This window comes from Hetaerina americana, unplaced genomic scaffold (genome assembly GCF_022747635.1).
Source record: "Hetaerina americana unplaced genomic scaffold, ioHetAmer1.1.p SCAF_263, whole genome shotgun sequence".
NCBI lineage: Eukaryota > Metazoa > Arthropoda > Insecta > Odonata > Calopterygidae > Hetaerina > Hetaerina americana.
This window is the reverse complement of record NW_027286834.1, coordinates 154,026-176,826: the sequence shown is the minus strand read 5'-3', so window position 1 is coordinate 176,826 and position 22,801 is coordinate 154,026. Positions and strand designations below refer to the sequence as shown.

The 22,801-nt window shown below is 39.0% G+C and overlaps 2 protein-coding genes across 2 annotated transcripts in view; both read right to left on the bottom strand.

Annotated features, from left to right (window-relative positions):
- Positions 1-20,127, bottom strand: part of LOC139689645 (pre-mRNA-splicing factor ATP-dependent RNA helicase PRP16-like) — an 81,370-nt gene extending 61,243 nt beyond the window's left edge. Inside the window, exons 1-5 of the mRNA XM_071586825.1 lie at positions 19,912-20,127; positions 19,702-19,825; positions 18,628-18,851; positions 10,634-10,856; positions 6,883-7,026 (exon numbers count right to left, since the gene is read on the bottom strand). Coding sequence (XP_071442926.1) covers positions 6,883-7,026; positions 10,634-10,856; positions 18,628-18,851; positions 19,702-19,825; positions 19,912-20,062 — 866 coding nt within the window. The 5' untranslated portion in view covers positions 20,063-20,127. The remainder of the gene's footprint in view (positions 1-6,882; positions 7,027-10,633; positions 10,857-18,627; positions 18,852-19,701; positions 19,826-19,911) is intronic.
- An 852-nt stretch (positions 20,128-20,979) lies between these two features.
- Positions 20,980-21,783, bottom strand: LOC139689644 (apoptosis inducing factor BLCAP-like). The gene has a single exon (XM_071586823.1). It carries the CDS (start codon positions 21,704-21,706, stop codon positions 21,464-21,466), a length of 243 nt encoding a protein of 80 aa, XP_071442924.1. The 5' UTR covers positions 21,707-21,783; the 3' UTR covers positions 20,980-21,463.
- Between the last annotated feature and the right edge of the window lie 1,018 nt (positions 21,784-22,801).

Here is a 22,801-nt window from a genome sequence, read left to right as displayed (position 1 = left end):
AGGTCCTTCGACCCGCAACCACGCACGGTTGAGGAAAAAGAAAAACCATTAGCCAGGGCCTGCTCGCCGTACGTCACCTCGATCTCCGGGAAAATATCCAGGATACTGGCGAGGCATAAAATCGAGGCAATCCATAAATCACCGGGGAAAATTAGAAACTTGCTGGCCAGAGCAAAGGACCCAATTGGCCTAAAGACCCCGGGAATATACCAAGTCCCGTGTACCTGCGGGGATGTCTACATTGGAGAGAAAGGACGGACCATCGAGACGAGGTTGAAGGAACATAAAAGACATTTACGACTAGGGCAGGTGGAAAAATGAGCCATCACCGAGCACTGCATCGGGATGGATCACTCAATGGATTTCAACGGGACCAAGCTACTTGCCCGCGCCGGTGGTTACTGGGACCGCATTATCAAGGAATCTCTCGAAATTAGAATGGCAGGACGGAATTTCAACAGGGTTTCCGGCTATTTCCTCAGCCACACATGGAAACCTGGGCTAATGCAGGTGAGAAGAGAAAGGAGCCGGCCAGGAGCTGAGGGCCAGAAATTCCTGCTACCTGTAACGTTGGGCCGCATTCCCTGCCTTTTAGAGTCTCTTCGTGGGGTAGAGTGTTTTGTGGTGCATGTTCATGTGGTAGTGGTGTTTCACATTCTTGCGTGTTGTTGGATGGCTTTCGTGCTGCATTCTGGGGTGCAGTTGCTTGTTGATTTATGGCATATGTGTTCGCATGAGTGTTGGATGAAGGGATTGTTGCGTGATTGTGTGCGCTGCTTTTGGTGTAATTTTCCATGTTGCTGTTTTGCATATAGTATTGTTCCTTTTTACGGGTGGTCACCTAACACCCCCGCCACATGCCCTCACGGCGGCTTGCGGGGTATTATGTAGATGTAGAGAGGAGCAAAGCACAACGACCCGGCGACCAATCAGGAAGCTCCCCCGTCAGACCAATCAGAAGTCACCTGAACCCGAGCGCGCATGTATATAAAATGGCCAAAAACCGAGTGGCTATCATCATCCCTGAAAAGAGAATTACATTGTAAATGTAATTCTCTTTTCTTCCCAGCTACACTGTAACCTTTTTTACCCCTCCAACCTCCCTCTCTGACCAACCCCCCCCTCCTATGATCAGAAGGTATATAGAGCCAGCGTGCTTCTATGAGGACCACCTGATGACGACGTTCAACGTCAAAACCGGGGTCGCATTTTTTAAAAATAAAGTGGGTGGAATTACAAAGTCAATTATTTCATTACATTTCAATATGTTATGCAAATTCCATAAAGTTATGCCTGAGACAACAAATTTTACAAAAGAAGTTGTGGGTGGTTCAAAGTTTAAGAGAAGAACTGGCATCCACAGCATCGTGAGGCACAGAGAAGCAGCAAGGTCCAGGGCAAAGGCAGCACGAGAATTCACCAACAACTTCAAGAAACTTATAGATTCTAAGGGTTACCTATCATTAACAGGTTTTTATTGTGACGACACAGGTCTCAAACAAGATAATGAAAGGTTCCAACGCAAGCAGCAACTTGAAAACTAAACCACAGCTTTTCACCATTCAGAAAGAGCATGAGCCTTCAATGGAGTGTTAAGTCAGAAGAACAGACTGAATGTCATTTGTTTCATGCAAATTAAATTTGGATTCCAGTTTGGTTCATTCCATGAGGGAAAAAAAGATGAAACGATTCACAATCCTTAACAATGCGTGCATAATTTTCTTTGCATAAACTAAACAAAAATATAATATGTACTTTTTTATGCATGGAATGCATAATTGTATTTAACATTAATTTATACCGGAAAAACTGTTTCTCTTAGGAGCAGTACATATTATGAGTACAATTGTGGAATGAATTATGTTCATTAAGCATGGTTCCACTGCATTTGAGAAGATCAAGGGATAACTGACAATGAAAATGTGAAGAAGGGAATGATGGATGGAATGCAACAATTCAAATGAGATTTTGTCTCTAGTTTTGCCTCCTACCCAGCCGCAGTCAGCATTTATAGTGCACATCACGTACAAAAGAGAAAATTCTTGAGCCATACTATTGGAATCCATAGAGGTACATAAAAAACAACTTCAATGTGAGTTGAAATTTGTTCAAGATACTGAGTGCATTAATCCCACAATGAGAAATAATGAAAGGAGAGCACCTCCTGAGGAGGCGATGCCTTACCACCTTTTTGAATGTGAGGACTGTCCCTTTCCAGGATAAAGAATCAGGATGGTGGAGACAGATGGAGATATTTATATCACTGGTGGTAGCTCATCACTCTTTATACGCATTATGAAGTCATAGCAGTAGCGATAAGCAAAGTTATATCACCAGCAGTGGCTCATCTCGAGTAATACTAGTCACAGAATACAACACCTGATGTGAAACAAGTATTGAAAACTGAAGCCAAGTACATGAAATCAATGGAGGCAGAGGGTGATAACATATAAATTGTAAGGGTGCAGAGGTCAGTGTTGATTCAAGGTCAAGATTTTATGTCGAGCACCAAAAAATGTGTTCCGTCACCCTACCAGAAGTCTATGATTTTATGTTGCAGACCAAGTGCACGCACAAGGGTTTTTGGAATGTGCAGTTTGGATGCTGGCAGATTTCAAACGAGCCTCGGCAGGATGGAGTTGCGAGGGAGTGTGGGCCCTGAAATTTGTACTTGGGATGGAACAAGGATGTTTATGAATTAATGGATGGCCCAGAATGAAGGTCATATTTGTAATAAGTTTTCTTCTTTCTATTTCTGAATGGGAAAAACACTAATGGGAGTCCAAGAGAAAGATAGCCGCCGGGAGAAAATGGTGGGCGGGCATGGGGTCCTACATGAGGAGTGCATATGGATAATATGGGAGAGATCTGAATTTAACATTTTCCTGAGTTTACCAAGCAAAATTGTTCATATTTCCATGGAAATATTTCACGCAAATGAAGTTGATTTTTGAGCGATATACAAAAGGGAAATGGAATAATCGCAAATTCACCATTTTACTTCTCACCACATGGTGACACACAATTAGTAGAAAGGAACTTAGAAAGGGCGGGAAGGATTCTTTCCATTCAAGGATGGACGAGTGTCAACAAGTGAGGGAAGTGGGGCCCATACTGATGGGCATGTAGGCAGCAGCAAGCAAACCACCACCGCCCCTCCTCCCCCTCAAATGTGCAGTGGCGCACGATGCATGGCCTGCAGTGCTGTCCAGGAGGGGAAGGGAAAGGGGGATATGCGCAATGCTGCAGCCTCATTCAATCAGCCAGAGTACGGCCAGTGGAGTCCTAAAACATGCAGGAATGCCACCCAACCCAAACAAATAAGCCCAAGTTTCATCCTTCAAGACTTTTACCCAAAAATACTTCAATGCCCTGATTTCTCCAGCCTGAAAAAATTATCTGAGTTTTTTACATTGCTGGACTCCCTGATTGAAGGATGAAGCTGGATGGATTCCATTGGTTAGAGAGAGCAACATTACTGTAATAATCTAAAGCCACGCTATTATATGTAGATCCTTCATTAATGTCTTACCAAAACAAAGAGATGGCACTTGTAGTAATGGAAATGTTTTGCTTTAAGTAAGCCTCATCTCACACTAAAATACCGTCTAAGCTTCAGCTGCCTCCATCACACGGCTTCATTTTCATGGTTCATTGAGACAATTCATTTTAAAAGGTTTAACTCTGAAAGATCACAGCAGAGTTGGATGAAGTTCATGGAACATCTGCTCCTGAGTTAGCGAATGTTTAAAATTAAGTAAATGAGTTTAAACGTAGATCCACAAATGATGAACCCTGTTTGGGACATCCTGTGGAAGTGACTCCCTCTGAAATGTTTTGAATAATACACAATATGGTTTTTAGTTATCCACGATGCACGGTTTGCAAAATAGTTGAGGCCACAGGCATATCACAAGGTATCGTGTTTTTGAACAAATATTGGGCATGAAAATCTTGACGAGATGGATCCTGCAATTGCTCTCAATGGAGAATAAACACAATTGAACAGCCGATTCGGTTTGCTACTCTTCTGTGGAAATCCTGATGAGTTTAAACATCAACTGCGGATGAAACATGGATACACCACTGCACTCCAGGGACAAAGGATCACTTGAAACAATGGGTTTCTAAAGGCGATCTGGCTTCGAAGAAGGTGAAGGCAGTGAAATCGGCCAACAAGGTCATGACCATGGTTTTTTAGGATGCACGTGGAATTATACACCATGATTTCTTGTAAAAAGGACAAAAAATAAATGAAGAGTATTATGAGTCAAGTTATTAAACTGGTTGATAGAAGAAAACAAGAAAAAAGTCTTCATTTAGCAAATACAAAAATTCTTTACCATAAAGACGATGCATGGGTGCACACCTGCACAGTTTTGATGGTGCATATTATGGAATCAAAGTTTTAATCATTACAATATCCACCACATTCACTAAGTAGGGTCCCCAGTGACCTTTTTCTATTTTCAAACCTGAAAAAATGACTCTGAGGAAAACAATTAACACTGAATGAGGTTGTAATCACCAACAAATGCCTTTTATGAGGACCTTCTAGAATACTACTCTTAGGATGGCTTAAAAAAGTTAGAGAAATGCTGGAAAAAGGCATCTCCCGCAGTTTCTTGGCAGATACAAGGAAATTATGCTGAAAGATAAAAAAAATCCACTCAAATAATTTGTTTTTCCATTTTTCCTCATGAATTATTTAACAACATATGAAGTGAGCCTAAACTAACAGGCAATGGAACAGAGGATGCATGCAAATCTAGAAGGTATATTAGGGCAGTCAAGGAAACGGCAATTCTAACTTCACGCCAACAATAATGGGAATGGAAGAAGAACCCAAATAATGGAAGAGTTCAACCATTTCAAAAGGGGCCACATATCTGTGGAATAATGTAAACTGCTACATCTGGATGCTAAGTATAAGAACAAAAAATCTCAAAAATCAAAAGGATAAATTTGGCTTTAATTATACCAGGGGTTGGGCTTTAGTTTTATCCCCGAGTCAAGGGTGGTAACAAGTAGGCATAGAATTTTGACAGAAATACAGATGAAATCACAACAGTTTTATTACAGTTTGGGGATCGGGATGGCGTGGTGGCTAACGTGCTGGCATCCTACCCAGAGTTCCGGGTTCGAATCCCAGAGGTGGCAGATATATTTTACAGTGGCATCCCGGTCCCTACTCGAGGTACTTTGTGGAGAGCACTCTGAGTGAGTACGATGTCCCTCAAATGGGATGTTAAAATACGGACCCCTTGGCGCCTCTCGTTAAGAGAAGACTGATGCAGAAGCGGGGTTTCTCTCCACCTTTCACATCCGTCCATATTGGAGCAAATGATCTCAGCCGTTGGTCGCCTCCCCTAAATCCATTACTACTAATATAACAGTTCTCCAGATTTGCTTACTTATTAGACGCATATGCAAAGAAAAATCTAAATTATATACAACCTGAATTGGTTGATTAGCCAAAAATTTCATTCCCTATTTTTTATAACAAAAATTATGGGAGCAGTGGAGCCATGGCAGTGCCATACATATGAATATAGTATTTTGGTATATTTTGGCAGTTAGAACTAACAATATAATTTTGAAAACAATCAATATGAAACCCATCTATATAGAATGCAACCTTAAATTTTCTTGTCCTAATGGTGACATGTTCCACATCAAATCAGTCACTGTTTTCTAGTCATTGCGTGAGCCCCGGTAGAATAGGTGAGTTGGATTTTTAGTTTGTTTAATGTAGCAGAGATTTTCAAGTTATGTCAAGAGCTTTGCGACTCTCAAGTGGAAAGAATTCATATTCAGCTGGTTGCTTGGAGACATAAACATGAGTGGTTCAACCATTGCAAAGACAGCTGCACAACCAGAGAATGAGAGACCACAAAACTCGCTCGCAATGTAGTTCTAGTCTAAGAGGTTGACAGCGGCAGATTGTCTACATAAGATCACCTACGAGGTTGGAATGAGCAAAGATTCTACCCATGAAATTTCACGGGAGGCCTCAGATATGTGCTGAGCGGTGGTGAAATTGGCACCTAAGCTGCCAAAAGCCAGGAGCAGAAACAACTCCATCTAGACGTAGCGAAAGGCTTGTTGGACGCTACCAACACCAATTTTTAGTTCCTGAACACTCAAGAGAAGTCAGGAGTGCATGAGAATTGCCCAGAAACAAAAGCAGTGTCATCATAATGGAAGCATTCCACATCCACAAGACCCAAAAAAGGTATAGAGAAAAGTCAAGGTGATGCCGGCTGCCTTTTTTGGCAACTGTGCCATTGGCATCAAAAATACACGCCAGAAAAGCAAACAATAATGCATAGGATTTCTTCGCAGTCTCCATGAGGCAGTTTGACACAAAAGACCAGACCTCTGTAAGTCGAAACACAGGCAGTTTCATCACCACAAATCTCCAGCTCATTCCGTCTTTCTGGGCAAAAAAAAGGAACCCTGGACCTTTGTGAAGATTTGAGAGTGGAGAGAGGATATATAATTTAAAATGTGAGGGCAGAGCTGCAAGTCATTCCAAAAGAAGCCTTTTGGTAGTATTTCAAGCGGTAGAAAAATCAGTGGGCTGAAGTGTGTGGAGGTGCAGAGGAGGGGGATTTGAGGGGGATCAGGCTCGCAACCACATCAGATCGCAACATTTTATCCCGGCTATAGGTCCAATACTTCAAGCTGGACTCGTATATTTTATGCTCTTTAACTATGCCATTATAACTATAATTCAATTTATAAAATAATGCAAAGCAATTTCAAGCATAGTGATTAATCAAAGTGGAACAATATACCCTACTTACCTAATAAAAAACATAAATGAAAGACCCAAGTTTGGAATTTTGACAATTTAGTCCATGACGGGCTAAAACTTACCTCTCCGAGTGATATCCTCTTTCACACCTCTGCGACCGCTCAGACCACAGTTCTCTTTCCGTTGAATTTCTCGTGGGTCCTGGTGTTGGGAGGTCCCAACTTGATTTGCGGGATGGTGTTGGATCATCATCATCCCAGCTAGTCCTTGGTGGAAAAAAAAGATTTCTCAGGTCAAATACTATCCAATTTATTGCGTTTCTGATCACCAAGGAGCTAAATAAAATAAATTTGGTAATCTTCGATACATTTTTGCAAGTAAAAACTTTCAAAATATTGAGTAATAGATAATGAAATGTATGCTGCATTGGTTTTCAGAGTGATAGCATATTTTATATAAATACATATTGCCATTTACAATTTAAAAAGGAGCATCAACCAAAGGGATGGATTGATGGGCAGAGGTAGAGCTCACCTAATAATGCATAGCTTAGGTAGTGGAGTAAATTTAAATATAAATTTCCCTGATAACGATATTATAAAGTGTAGGTCAATTAGTGGGTCTAACAATACTAGGTTGCCTAAAGAGATTTCTCAAAGTACGTACAGTGCTAATGAAACAAAAGAAAGAATTATTTATCAGAATATAGACCGATCGTGTATTAAGACAACAAAAAGACTAAATAGCATCACCAGAAAGCAGACCCCAACGAACACAAAGAAGGTTCTAGACGAAGAAATAATTTCCATAGTAGTAGTTAACTGCCGAAGTTTAAAAAATAAGATACCGGAATTTCACCACCTCATTCATAGCACAGAGTCATATATCATAATAGGAACTGAAAGTTGGGAAACAGATAATATCGCAGACAGCGAAATATTTCCCAAGTCCTTCAAAGTTCATACAAATGACAGACAAAATAAAGCCGGAGGAGTGTTTATCGCAGTCTAAAACTCTAGCGTCAGTAAAGCTGAGTTATTTCCAGATAACTGTATAGAAAATAACTGCTGCTCAGTAAAAATACCCAGTGCGAAAAGAATATATGTCTGTGCGTATTATAGACCACCTCATGCTGGCGTTAACTCAATACTAGATCTAGAAAGGCAGATAAAAAGCTTTACATCCCACAACAATGAGCATAGACTAATTATCAGTGGCAATTTTAATGTTCCCACAGTAGATTGGGATTCGTACGGTTTTATAAATGGAGGTAAAGACAAGGATTTATGCGAAATTCCTCAAATTCCCTACATCAATTAGTCACTTCACCAAAAAGGGGAAAGAACATTCTTGATCTATTACCTACTAATATACCCGAAAGGGTCTTAAATGTAGGAGTTATTGATGAAATCAGTGATCACAGGGCTGTAAACGCTAAATTTTCCTTAAGCATAGAAAAAATTAACAAACCTTAGAGAAAAATTTATTTATTCAATAAAGCTGACTATGATGGCTTAAAATGTGAATTCAACTCTTCCTTTCTTAGATTTGACGAATTAAGCAAAACCAGGAGTGTCGAGGATACCTGGAATAATTTTCTTGCGATAACACGTTCAGCAATACCGAGATTCATACCGGGTAAATCTATAAGAGAGAATAAGGAACCCCGTTGGTACAACTCTGAAGTACAGAAATCATTAAGACGGCAAAGGGCATGCCATGCCAGAATGAAAAATTCGGTTGAAGATTCCTCCCCTGATAAAATCAATGAAACCATATAGAATTACAAAGCATCTAGGTCCACTGCCAAGAAGGCCTTCCAGAAGGCGTTAGCGGAATTCTGGAAGTGAGGGTAGATCCTGCAAAACTCAACTCACACTCTTTGTTCATGATATAATGCCTTCCGGTGAAAGCAATATTCCAGTTGATGCGATATTCCTAGATTTTAAAAAAGCTTTTCATAAAGTCCCTCATTGCAAGTTACTCGCGAAGTTGGAAACTTATGGAATACGCAGGTGTATTATATGCTGGATTACACAATTTAAAAAAAAACCATGTTCAAACAGTCGTCCTGGTCGGTGTATCATTCATTACTGTCAAGGTCACGTCGGGTGTACCACAAGGAAGTGTCATAGGCCCACTCTTATTTCTTATTTACATACGTGACCCCAGTACCGTGGTTATTAGCAGGCTCCGTCTTTTTGCTGACGGTGCGGTAATTTATGGGGACATTCGAAGTCGCGATGACAGAGTCACGTTAGCTAACGACCTAGATGCAATCCAGACTTGGTGCGATACATGGCGATTGGAATTAAACGTCAAAAAATGCGTAGTAATACTTTTTTAGGAAAAGAGTAACTCCCCCCCATTTAGTTACAAATTGAAACAAACAGAAATTGCGAGGGTAGATTCCTTTAAATACTTGGGCGTAACAATTACTCAAGATCTGTCCTGGGGAAAGCACATACGAGAAATATGCGGTCGTGCTAATAAAAAATTGGGATTTGTAAAAAGAGTGCTGGGTAAACGTGACGAAAAAGTGAAGGAACGATGTTTTCTTGCTCTAGTCAGGCCCCACCTAGAGTATGCTGCAGGTATACGGGATCCTCAAGAGATAAATTTGATTTCCGAATTGGATCGAGTGCAGCGGAGGGGGGCTAGATTTGTCAAAAATTGCTATGACCAACGCAGTAGCGTAACTACTTTGCTAGAAAATTTAGGCTGGGATTCCCTTACACAGCGGCGTTTACAATATACTATAGATTAAACTTATTAAAAACATTTAAAGATGGGTCCTTTTCCGATGACATCAAGAACAATACGAACCCCAACGTATTACAGGCGGAGGGATCACGAATATAAGATTAGAGAGATTGACTGCAAGACTGACAGGTTTAAATGGTCATTCTTTCCAAGAACAATAAGAGACCAGAATGCTTGTAATCGAAATCCCCCACTAGTCATCTCGACATAATAAGCATTAACCTACATGGTAGCGACTTCGCATGGTTATACTAGTATATTTACATATTTTTTGCAGGTTCCCCCCACCTTTCCCCATCCATTTGAAAAACCCTAACCCCCTCATCCCTTACCCTTTCCTTCTGGTGCTGCACCCCCTGCCACACACCTTTTTGGTGGCTCGCAGGGTATTGATGTAGAATACCAAGCCCAGTGGTGTATGAAATTCACTCATTAACAAGGTACAGGTAAATTCCTTCATGACTGCCAGTTCCTGTGGGCCACATGTGGTTTTCCAGGAAGATGTTTCCTGAAAAGTCACACAGCTTAGAAGAAGCTGAGGTTACCCATAGGCATCACCTGGAATAGTTCCCGGGTCCCACTGCTAGCAGCCCAGCACTCCACCCATTGGACTACTATGACCCCAGTTACAATTTACATAATTTTTAACCAGCTAATACTTAGGTGTTTTTAAGTAGTACAGTATTTAAATACTCTACATAAAGGGTCGAAATAATACACCGTCAGTTTATAAAATCTTTAATACTTTAACCCGTATTTAAATTGTCAGCATTTTAAATAATGCTACAGCTAAAAAGAATGGCAATAATAGCATTTTAAAATTTAATGAAAAGCAGAGTAGATAGTTGGGATGAGGCACTTTTGGGAGCCAGTTACTAAGGCTTCATGATCCATTGCACAAACTTACCTTTCACTTGCCTGCTACATGCAGACAGGAGAAGAGCACTGCAGTTTAAGGTCTGGAGGCAACGCATCCAACCTTGGCCCAGACGCAAAATTTCTTACCCTTGCTTATCCAATGGGAAGTCATGCTCAAGTGAGGCTAGGCCTTGTTTAAAAGTGAGTACACATCCAGAAATAGAATGGGTGAAGCTTAGATGTAATGCATACTTGGAGGTAGGATCCTTGATTTTATAGGATGGCGTCAGAGGTTCATCACGGAAGCAAGGCGTTGAATCCGTCCAATCTCGGAGGCTGCGGCTGGACCCAGCATTTGAGGGACTACTGGGGGCATGTCTTCGGTCTAGCCCTCGTTCACTCCGACTTGATGAGGACCCACCAGATGCATCCCGCTCCCTAGCTCGGTGTTCATCTCTCCTCTCACGTTTTCTTGCTTCAGATGCAAAAAACATCATCATCTTACTTTCCATCGCCAATTAAAAGAGCACAACATTATTATGAAATTATATTTCACTACTCCAAAATTATAATCCAAATCTGAAGACCAACACTAGATGCTGTGGGAGTTGTTTCCAAATATATGTCCAGCCGTGAGTAATCTGACTGCTGACTACTGTTTCTCCCTGCATTTCCACGTGTACCTCCTCCTCTGCTAATGTTTGAACCATGTGTTAGTTAGTATGAAACCCTGCTGGAATCTTGCCCTACAGATCCTGATTGCTTTCCCTCCACAATTACAAATTATCCCTAAATTATACGCCAGTTTCTACATCCTCCCATTTCTTTCTTTTCATACAAATGCATTCCAATCCTCCTCACTATTAGCTCTTCCCTTCCAGACACATCTCCAATGAATTCTTGTTTGACTTGATGGGGACCCACCGGATGAGTCCCTTGTTTGGCGTTCATCTCTTCTCTCACATTTTCTTACTTACGATGCAAATCTCCCTTTCCATCCCCAGTTAAAAGATCATAACAAGAATGCTCTGGGGAAATTACTCGAGGGGCAGTGTTGATCAGCAAGGAGGAACTGGCTGATGGGCCCCACATCCCTTTTAGGATCCCTACTGCCATTGATCAAATGAATGATGAATTTATTTTACCTTGAGAGAAAACTACAATCAAGTTGTTTCCAAAATATACAAAAACTTAATTAATTTACACACTGACAACTTGAGGCACAGAAACCATAGACATCAGTTAATGGTTTCCGGCGTGACTTTATGGGATCGATTCATCTTGGAAATGAAAAATGATAACTTTGTGATTCCACAGAATTTTTATTGTGATACGACCCGGGTTTCGACGCTCAACGTCATCTTCAGGTAACAACTCTACAAACATCCATCTATATATACAACATTTGGGTGGGGGGCGGGGAGGTGAGAAGGTGGGGGAGGGAAGTGGGGAATGATGGTTGGAGGGAAGGTTAGGAAGCGGGAGGAGACCCCCTATGGGGAGCACTCCTCTTAATGGCGGAGGAATGTGGGTGGGTTTTAAACGGTTCATAACAAAATGCAACGCCTTTTACATATCTTTGAGGTCAAGGGAGAGTGTTGGGGGGGAAATGAAGGGGTTTTTTACCCTCATTAGCCCAGGTATCGAGCAGACGTAGGTTTAAGAGAGGCGAGTGGGAGGTGTACAAAAGGTCGTTAACAATGTTCTCTTTTGAGCGTACGCTTTTTAAAATTTTGAGCTGCTCCAAAGCATCCAGTCTAGGTCTCTTCCCTTCCACATGCAAAATTTCAAACTTGAAGTCACTACTATGGTCATTTTCCAATAAATGTTTTGCAAAAAGTGACGTTGACTTTTTGTTCTTCATGCAGGCTTGGTGCTCCTTCATCCGTTCTTGAAATTTTCGGCCTGTTTGTCCAACATACACTGCGTCACACTCACAGCTTAACTTATACACTCCACTTTTTTCACTTTTGGGAATTTTGTCTTTCGTGTGAGAGAGTAGGTTCCTGAGGTTTGATTTATTGTAGTGGGCTATTTTAAATTTATCTTTTGGTAGTTTTTTGCAAACTCTCCTTTTTCAGAAATCTGTACCTGCTCCCATCATCTTTGAGCTATGTGGACTCTTGAAGACAGGTATTTCGCAAAATTATTTTAAGTTCAACGGTCAATATTTTGAACAACCCAATGGCCTAGCCATGGGTTCGCCTTTGTCCCCCCTACTGGCAGATACTTATATGGACCATTTTGGAAAGAATCTGTTCTCCTCTGGTAATTATCTGATTAAAAATGTATTGTGTTGGCACCGATACGTGGACGATATCTTTTGCGTGTGGGTAGGTTCCAAAAGGCAACTTGAAATTTTCCATTCTTTTCCAAATTCATTAAATCACAATTTGGTATTTACGTGCGAAATAGAAGATAACAACTCCCTCAATTTCCTTGATTTAAATGTTTCAAAAATGAACAACCACCTAGAGTTCTCCATCTTTCGGAAAGATTCTTATTCGGACCAAGTGATTCACTTTGACTCAAGGCACTGTTTTTCTCAAAAGTTAGCCGCCTTTCACTCCATGATTCACAGGTTAGTGCACGTTCCCATGTCTCAAAAGAATTAGCTACAATGAAAACAATAGCTAGAAACAATGGTTATAAGGAGAAGCTCATTGATAATTTGTATTTTAATAAACTTAATCAACTGGCAGTCAGAGCCATTTACAAATCCCAACCGCGACAAGATTCTACTGCCAAATGGCGTATAATCCTATATCTAGATCGCATTACTAGGAGAATTTGCAAAAAATTACCGAAAGATAAATTTAAAATAGCCCACTACAATAAATCAAACCTCAGGAACCTACTCTCTCACACGAAAGACAAAATTCCCAAAAGTGAAAAAAGTGGAGTGTATAAGTTAAGCTGTGAGTGTGACGCAGTGTATGTTGGACAAACAGGCCGAAAATTTCAAGAACGGATGAAGGAGCACCAAGCCTGCATGAAGAACAAAAAGTCAACGTCACTTTTTGCAAAACATTTATTGGAAAATGACCATAGTAGTGACTTCAAGTTTGAAATTTTGCATGTGGAAGGGAAGAGACCTAGACTGGATGCTTTGGAGCAGCTCAAAATTTTAAAAAGCGTACGCTCAAAAGAGAACATTGTTAACGACCTTTTGTACACCTCCCACTCGCCTCTCTTAAACCTACGTCTGCTCGATACCTGGGCTAATGAGGGTAAAAAACCCCTTCATTTCCCCCCCAACACTCTCCCTTGACCTCAAAGATATGTAAAAGGCGTTGCATTTTGTTATGAACCGTTTAAAACCCACCCACATTCCTCCGCCATTAAGAGGAGTGCTCCCCATAGGGGGTCTCCTCCCGCTTCCTAACCTTCCCTCCAACCATCATTCCCCACTTCCCTCCCCCACCTTCTCACCTCCCCGCCCCCCACCCAAATGTTGTATATATAGATGGATGTTTGTAGAGTTGTTACCTGAAGATGACGTTGAGCGTCGAAACCCGGGTCGTATCACAATAAAAATTCTGTGGAATCACAAAGTTATTATTTTTCATTTCCATAGACATCAGGTTCATATTACGGTCTCTTCAAAGGCCACCTGTCAGCCAGCCAGTTTTTGATAAATTTCATTCCAAGATGCAACGTCAAGCCCTTCTCAATGGGCAAGGCAATGGCTAATGGGTCGTTGCACGTGGGCAATGAACGTGCGATCTCATCCCTGAAGGAACAAATCCTTCACCCTTGTAGATTAGATATCAAATACAAGCGGTGACTTTGACTGCCAACTCCCAATCAATGAAAAGGAAATATTAAGTGCTTGGAATGATGAAGATGTGTGCCGCACTTTCAATAGCTGCACGTCACAAATGACCTGCAGGAGGGTATACCAAGTGATAGGATTGCTAATGGTAAATATGTAAATTAGAGATGTAGCATGGATAAATCAAAAGAGGTCCACCAAGAAATTTACACACATGACCTCATTCTGTGACATGCAAAAATATTGTTTATTTCTGAATTCTCCCAAATATTCAACCCAAAAGTTGCTTTGCTGAGCAATAGAAGAGCACCATAGATGTAGAATTCACACAATCAGAGAACGGGTTCAGTTTACTTTCCCTGAGTCCCAGGATTATCTATTTTCCAAATAGCCACTGCTTGAGAGAAGCCAAGGATATTCACTCCCGGCCATGACCCAGAATTAAATCCAGGTTCTCCAATCAACAGTCAAGCATAGTAAATAATTATTACAGAATGAACTTAGTTGATTCAATGAATTTCAATTAGAATAACCCCACAGTGGCATTCCCGGAAATATTGTAAAACAATGGTTCTTTGCACTCAAATATTTTGACCAAAACCCAATCAGCGTTCTTTCTTTTGATTGATTGAGACTTGTTCCTTCAGGGATGAGAACCAAGAGACCACAAACTCCTCGCCCACGTGCAACAACCAATTATCCATCGCCTTGCCCACCGCGGGAGGCTTGGCGGGCACATACGGCAGTCGGGTCTTCCTTTGACTAGGTCATCTGACGCCACCAAGCTCAGCATCCCGTTGACTGGGCGGTATGGTTTCCTCATCACTGGAATAGAAAACTACGGCAAAAAATAGCCTAATCTGTCATGCATCAAACTCATTACTGGTATGCAACACCCAAATTGACGTTATGATAAATGCCAAACTAAATGAAGATCAATTTGCTTTCCAAAAGACGACAGGAACTCGCAAAGCACTTCCGACACTATGAGTGTTGATTGAGATGAGATTCATTGATAATTGAAGTTCAGTACCGCACATGACCACGGACGATAGATCACCACCAAGTCATATGCGAAGATTTTGGTGTAGATACTTCAACCTTTTCCAATTGAAAAGATTTCCACAGAGCTCCACACAAGACTTTTTCTTACAACCTGAATTCATATAAAACTTTTATTGATATTGAAATAGGAAACATTCATTTAAACACGAAAAGTGAAGAGTCAGGCGTGATGTTGTGGAATCAAGACATAATAAGAACTTCATTGCAATTTTCCACAGTTAAAACTTTATATTTATTATTTAAGTTCTTATACATTTAAACAATTCAACACAGTGGAAATAACATTTAGAAATAGGTTTACTTGAAACCTGCATATAAATGAAATGTATTCACATGCTCTGAGGGCAGGGGAGAAGAAGTCGAGGACCAAAGATGAGTAGCACAATGTGCTCATTGCCTACCCTTCTCAACCTGTATACCCAAGGTGCAACTCTAAGAAATGCCAAAGGAGGTGTGTGTAAGCATGCAAAGAGCATTCACAGCAGAAAGTGTAGACAAATTAGAGAATATATTCTATTGTTTCAGGCTTCACTTCGTGGAAGTATTTAATATCCATACTAAAAAGAAAGACTCGTACTTTTCCACAGATTTTATTATACGGTACAAATAATAAAATCAATCAAATCAAATAATGAAACAATAAAATGTACCGTATAATAAAATCTGTGGAAAAGTACAAGTCTTTCTTTTTAGTATGGATATACAAATTAGAGAGTATATTGGAAGCTATGAATGGAGGGGAATGCAAGACGTGAATAAACAACGAAAAATCAAAGCAAGGCAGTAACAGTAAAGATACAAGAGAAAAAACACAGATGATAAAATATATCAAATACTTGGGGTCAACAATAACCAATTATTCTAGATGCAAAAAATACAAACATTGAATATCAATACAAATATTGCCATGGAATTAAGGGAGAAATTACAATTTAAAGTTGCACGGAGCACAACTTCAAAAGGATGTGAAACAAAAATGAGAGAGAAGGATGGAAGAAAGACAAAGAATGGATGCCTTTTAAATTGGAGTCATCAGTGAATATTATTAATAACTTGCATAGAGGTGAAAATGAACATGTGCTTGAAAGAAAGAAGGAGGAGGGGGGATATTATGAAAAATTCTCTTCATTATAAGAGAGCTAAGAATGTTAATACCTTTTAAGCATCTGATATCTGTGTGCTGTGCTCTCTTCAATAACCACCCTGATTATGGCCAGGAAATCCAGGTTTCAAGCCCCTTGATATGATATAGATTTTTATACTACACAAAAAAGGCTCTCAGGATATTAAAGCCCTCATCACGTCAGCTTAATAGAGCAAACATTTTTAATGATACAATATAAATGTATCTTTATTGAACACTTTTTATGTGAAAGATAATCTCCAATTATTCCCTACAAGTAATGAATTGCATGACTACAACTCAAAGCAAATATTGTCTATCTATTACCCTGCCTACAGCAGGTATGCATGGTGGATGGCGAGTCTAGTTGGACAGTGCTAGGTAGGAGAGTGCAATGGGCATGCCCACCATCACCTGATCTTTTCAATGCTGTTTTGGAGGTTAAAGTAAAGGAGGCATGGGGAGGGCTGGAGGCAGGAGTGAAATAGTTGGGGAATTCATTAAATTAATTAGAATTGTGGATGGCCAAGCAGTCAAGGGGTTACAATAACCGCTGAGCACATTACAAAGCCAGTACCAAAGGTATGGGATGAAGATCAATGCACATGTCAACAAAACAAAGCTCTTTGAGAAGCAGAAAGGATAAGTTAAATGTTGAACTAGGAGGGCATAAAATAGAGCAGGTACACCAGTTCACCTATCTTGGAAGTGTTTTGGACCAAAAGGGTCAAAGTAGTCGGGGCATCAGAAAAGTAATTGCAGGAGGCAAAGAAGCTTTCACAAGCAGGAGGGAATGGAGAAAATTGATGCTGAATTAGAGTGTTTAGAAATGATTAACAAAACTTAGATGCAGAGAATGGCTTGCTTGGCAAATAAACATTATCTCTGATCACTGAAGCAAGATAGGCATAGCTTAGAGGTTTTTGAAATGCGTGAGCAGAGAAGGATGGAGACAGTGCACGGGAGGGGAAAAAGCAAAGGAGTGTCGTGCACATTGATAAAAGAGGAGAGGCTGTTGCTAGGAGAATTCCAAAGAAGGCAGGAAAGCAGCAGACACAGAGCATTCTAATTTGGGATGGAATGCTAAGAACTGTGACAAGGGGAAGAAAGAGCATTTCGCAGGTGAGGTAGGGAGAAAAAAGGATGTCCAAAAAAAGGGAGGTAGAATGTACATGGAGATGAAGGTGGGTTTATGCTGACCGGGAGTAAGACTGTGTTTTGTTAAGTGAGGCTACGAAATATAAGGGTTTGAAGTTTGTGTCAATCCAAAACCTACCTTAAGAGGTTAACAACCATTTAATAATAATCTGTTAATCAATGTAGACTGACAGAATCCCAACATTCCATGACTAATATAGGTATCTAAGTATTTATTCACTTTCCAGTGTCTGCAAGACTTTATAATTTTGCCAAATTCAAGTTGACTATTCACACAAATATCTAGCATATTGTACTTAGTTGATATTTTTCTCATACTGATACTGGATTCGTCTCCTGATGAGCAATATACCTTCATGTTTGTATTTTTCTCCTGGATGACTTCAATTGTATGGATACGTAGTAACCAATAAAATAGTCATTATTACTGTAATGATAGAAGACCAGAGTGAAAAGAAGAGCATACCACATTGAGGCATGATAATCTCATATGGAATGCATTCAAGGCAATACTCAACAGAACATAGGACTGGCACAAGTGAGGAAGGAGGCACAAACAGCATTTTACATGGAAACAAAAAGGAAATTTGAGAAAAGGGATGGGTGTAGATTTACATTAACACCCAATTAATGAATGCCAACTCAAAGAGAAGATTCACAGTTACTCTGAGATACCTACTAATAACTAAATTTCATATGTCAATTAATGGTGATTATTGACGAGTATTTTTGAACTACGGACATGCTATCAATTCTAGCTAGTAGCAGCAATCTACAACTTTTGCAGAAACTGTTCACAGTTATGGGTAAGCATTTGGAATGACAGCAGGAGTGATGTGCAATATAATGCCATCAGGTTCATCTTTGTAGAAGGGCATCTTGAGGAATTAGAAAACTTTATAAGTCACCAAACTTGAATTTTCTAACTTTCATCTAAAGACATCACGTATACACTCATGATGAAACTGGTCATGCCAAAATAAAGCTTGGTGATCACCCAAGTTTTTTCAATACCTCAGTTGTAATTTGGCCTTTGATCATGATATACAAAATACATCACATTACTCCCAAATTTAAGGTTAGCCATGATACAATAAAATCAACATATAAAGGGGAAAAGTTTACCTCTATCATCTGAATATCCAACTCGACGATGAGACCTGCTGTGATATCTTTCACTGCGGTCATCTCTTCCATTTTTATCCCTCTTCCTTCCATCCTTTTTCGAAGACGATGCCATAATCCCCCTCTCCCTGTTTCTCTTCATGTGTTCCACCAACCTTTGTCTGGCTTCATCTGATATACCACCAGTGTGGGTCGGTGTCTCAATATGTGACTCTCGGTAATGTCTCCCATAGGATTAAACGAGAAAATGGCATTATATTTACAGGCATTACTACAAGATTTAACAATAACAATTATCAATACATTTCCCAGTCCGTAAATATGGTGCACATTCATACATAAAAACACAAAAATGAGACACATCGATCATACAAATCAAAATTATGAAATTACAATATTTACTTATAAAAGCACACACACATGGAGGTAATGTAAACATGGAAATACGCTTAACATTCGGTTAGGTAGAAATTACTGTGGAGCTGTACTTCCAGAATTTCGTTTACAAAATAGAACATTATTTTTGAATAGGTTTGAAAGCTTTTTCTTGTAATCAGTAAAGTTTGCTTTATATCTGACACCATGGTGAAGTTTATCAAATAACTTTAATCCCAAGGCTTTGGTCCCATGAGCATGTCCTGACAAATGGGTGGGGTGCGTCATTGTGGTTCCTTACAAGATTCAAGTTATCCAAAATTCAGTCCAAACCACTACCTTCATTTATCTACCAATAGCCATTACATTGAGATAAAGATCAGAGGATCAACCAGGATAAGGTTGGATATCAGTCAGAAAAGATGAAATTCAAATTATCTACTTTCTTACAATTGTGAAATTTGGATAGCAATGATGGGATAAAAGGTGAAATTTGGCTTTGCAGTGCGCATAATTTACCCCACGTGTATATAAATCGGTTAACTTTTGGCATAAGGGTAACTCAGGAAATAAATTTGAGCATAATTCCTTTCAAAAGGCATAGCGATGATTCTAAAAGATTGAGCCTTCAAGTCATATGAGCACGCAAGTGCTTGAATATAATTTATACAGTAAAACAATTTTTCGGTCAATATTCACCGGTCATTGTGTCGCTTTTTCTTTTGTAATTCTTCGCTGCCGTCGGCGGATGATTCATCAATTCTATACACATGTTTTGATTTTTCTAATTCCATTTCTCCCTCCTTCTCTTTTTTCCTCAAAGCTAATATAAAAAATGCATTAATCATCTCAAATACATTACGAAAAAGTCAAATAATCAATCTAATATTAGTCAAATAATCAACATACCTGCTAATTTATCCAATCCTAACAAAGACTGACGAGGCATTGGTGTTTTAAATGTAGGATCACTCACATTCTGTTTTTTCTTGATTATTAGCCCACCTACTTCATTCATGCTTCCCTCTAATCTATAAACTTCTGTATCGTCTTCTTCCATTTCTTAATCAATTGAATATTCCTACAATTCTAGCCTCCTAGAGCTGTTGATTATTTACATTCAATTCCCAGACATGCGAGAATAACAAATGAAGCGCAAGTGGGCGAAAGTGCTCATTCTGACTAAACTGACGTCGGTTGCCTAGATGCGTGATCAGCTGGCCACTACGGGGGCTATTTTGAACCGTGATAAACACCTAATGATGGAGTGAGCAATAAGGATGTTACTGGAATTTATAGAAACATAAATTTGCTATTATATATCATAAAAATATTTACTCAATAATTCGTCAATATATCGGAACATATGCATTATTTATTCAGTGACCAAACAAATGTAATTGAAATGGGACAGCAGCGAACTACTATGTAGAACGCCATCAAAATTACAAAGCATTTCCAAATGGCCTTAATTCCTTCAGTATAAAAATCAACTGAGAATTATATTAATATAATGTAGCACACATTTTAGCCTACATAACCATACATGGTGGCATACGAAGCGTTAAAATAAAACTTCAATAATCACCACTAAAAGATGTTATTGAAAATCTTTGTCTTGGCGAACGTATATTGAAAAAGAAACAAAGTCTGTTGCTTCCAAACTTCATCGACCCTGGAACACGCTAATCATTCTTACCTCTGAATTCTCCAATATATGTTTTTAAGGCATCCTTCGGAGTTTGAAATATACATTAAAGAAGCCATTCTTGGCCACAACATTGCTTTGAACTTGACTGGAACGAAGCGCTAAAAATATTCATCGTAAATACTCTTAAAACCACCAAAGAAATTAAATCTAAATCCAAGCACTGGATGGCTTGCTTCCATGAGTCACATTCACCAAATAACCTTTTATTTGCAATAGGATTAACTAGAAAGCAATTATTCAATTGAATCAGTAATATCCCCACAATGTTAAAAATTAACTAACATTCAAATCTTTATTAGGCAACAGACAACGAAAGGAAAAAAATCTAGCAATAGCACATGAGTTTGCAAAAGTAAGTTCATCAAAACATTTTAAAATACCACTTCCAAGATAAATAATGAAACATCTAGTTACGAATAACAAAAATTTATTACCAACCAGTCAATATAACTTAAATCAGCCAATTAAGAGTAATTTAAACAGTTCACGGCATATTTATCACTTTTCTGGTGATACAATAATTTCATACCCTTTCAGGATGTTGGTGTTCAGAACAACTTGGATCACAACAAATAATTCAAATGTAACGCCACACTGCCATCGTTAGCAGCTTCATGGAATACATTGTGAAGTAATGTAACGGGAATATCCAAATCACTTCAAAATAAATTATCATTAATGATTTCGCTTCACGGGCGATTAATGCACTTTCTAGACGAATCAGTTAACTGTCAGGGTTTCTTTCATTTATCAACCATTTTCACACTGTACAGAATCACAACTGTTGCTCCAAAATATACAATTTCCAACTCCACTGTAACAAATTAATGAAACAGAAGCCAAAAATAGGAGACTGCAAATTGTACATGGTTTTCTTTCTAGAAAAAAACCAGTGAGGTACAGCAACATGAACATAACATGAGTTTGCATCAAAGCGGGGTTCACTGGTTTGGGTATTAATAGCACTGGAATTAACCACTGCAGACAATACATTCTGACTTGTTGCACCAAGCCACGGATAAATTGTTGCAGAGGAAACAAATCCTCAACCACAACGCAGCTCACTCCAAATATACCTATAGAAGAGAATGACGTAATTCTAAAATGAATAAAGTAATTTGGTACAGTATGGCCAACATAAAAATTACACTCATCGAAATTGTATAGACAGTCTATGCTCGCTGACACCTTTTAAACGCCTAGTAGTATATATACCGTTAGCTATGGTAAAATTTATATTTATTTGGCTAGAGTAGTGTAGCGTAGGGTAATAGGAGAGGAAAAACAGTAAAAATTAATACTGAAGCACAAACAGTATGCGCCGAGGTGTTTGGAAGGACTAATACAACACTTTTTGAGTAGTGTTGTAACGACAGAATGAGTTTGAATTAATTTTAGACGTAGAAAGAAATTTACGGACTAAAATCAAAACTCTTTTCATTGTCATTTTTATATTTTTGGGCTACAATGAAGGAGGAAGTGGCAGACGACTTTCTCTGGCACCAAATGCTTCATGTATTCATTGAAATATTGAGCGTCACAGTGAATGTATATTTTCATCTGACAGCATTATTTTGTTCAATTTATTTGCGCAATTAGTTTATATTGCAATAACTGTATTCCTAATTTTGCTTATTTTATTTAAGAATTATTCATTTTTCTCAAGTTTTCCACATAGTAACATGGAAATTTATTTTACAAATATGCAATATATTTGATGACCAATACAGGAATTGATCAAGTACATTAAAGAAACGTATATAAGGATTTTAATAAATGCGAACTTTAATTTAAATGAACCAACAAGAACACAATATATCTGTCAAAGCAAATATGCCTGGGTCGCATCATTATTAGAACGTTACGGCAATTATTTGAACTTACACATGGAATTAAGTATATTAACACATTCGAAGTCTAAAGGTAGGAACTATAAATTAATTTGCACAAGGAGGAATGCACTGCTGTCATTAATGATGTGAAGTGACTAATTTTCATCAATAAGTTCATATATGTCCCAGTAAATATTTACTTCTGAAAAAAAATTTAAATTATATTGGAAAAAAGCAACACCTGGAGTTATTGTGT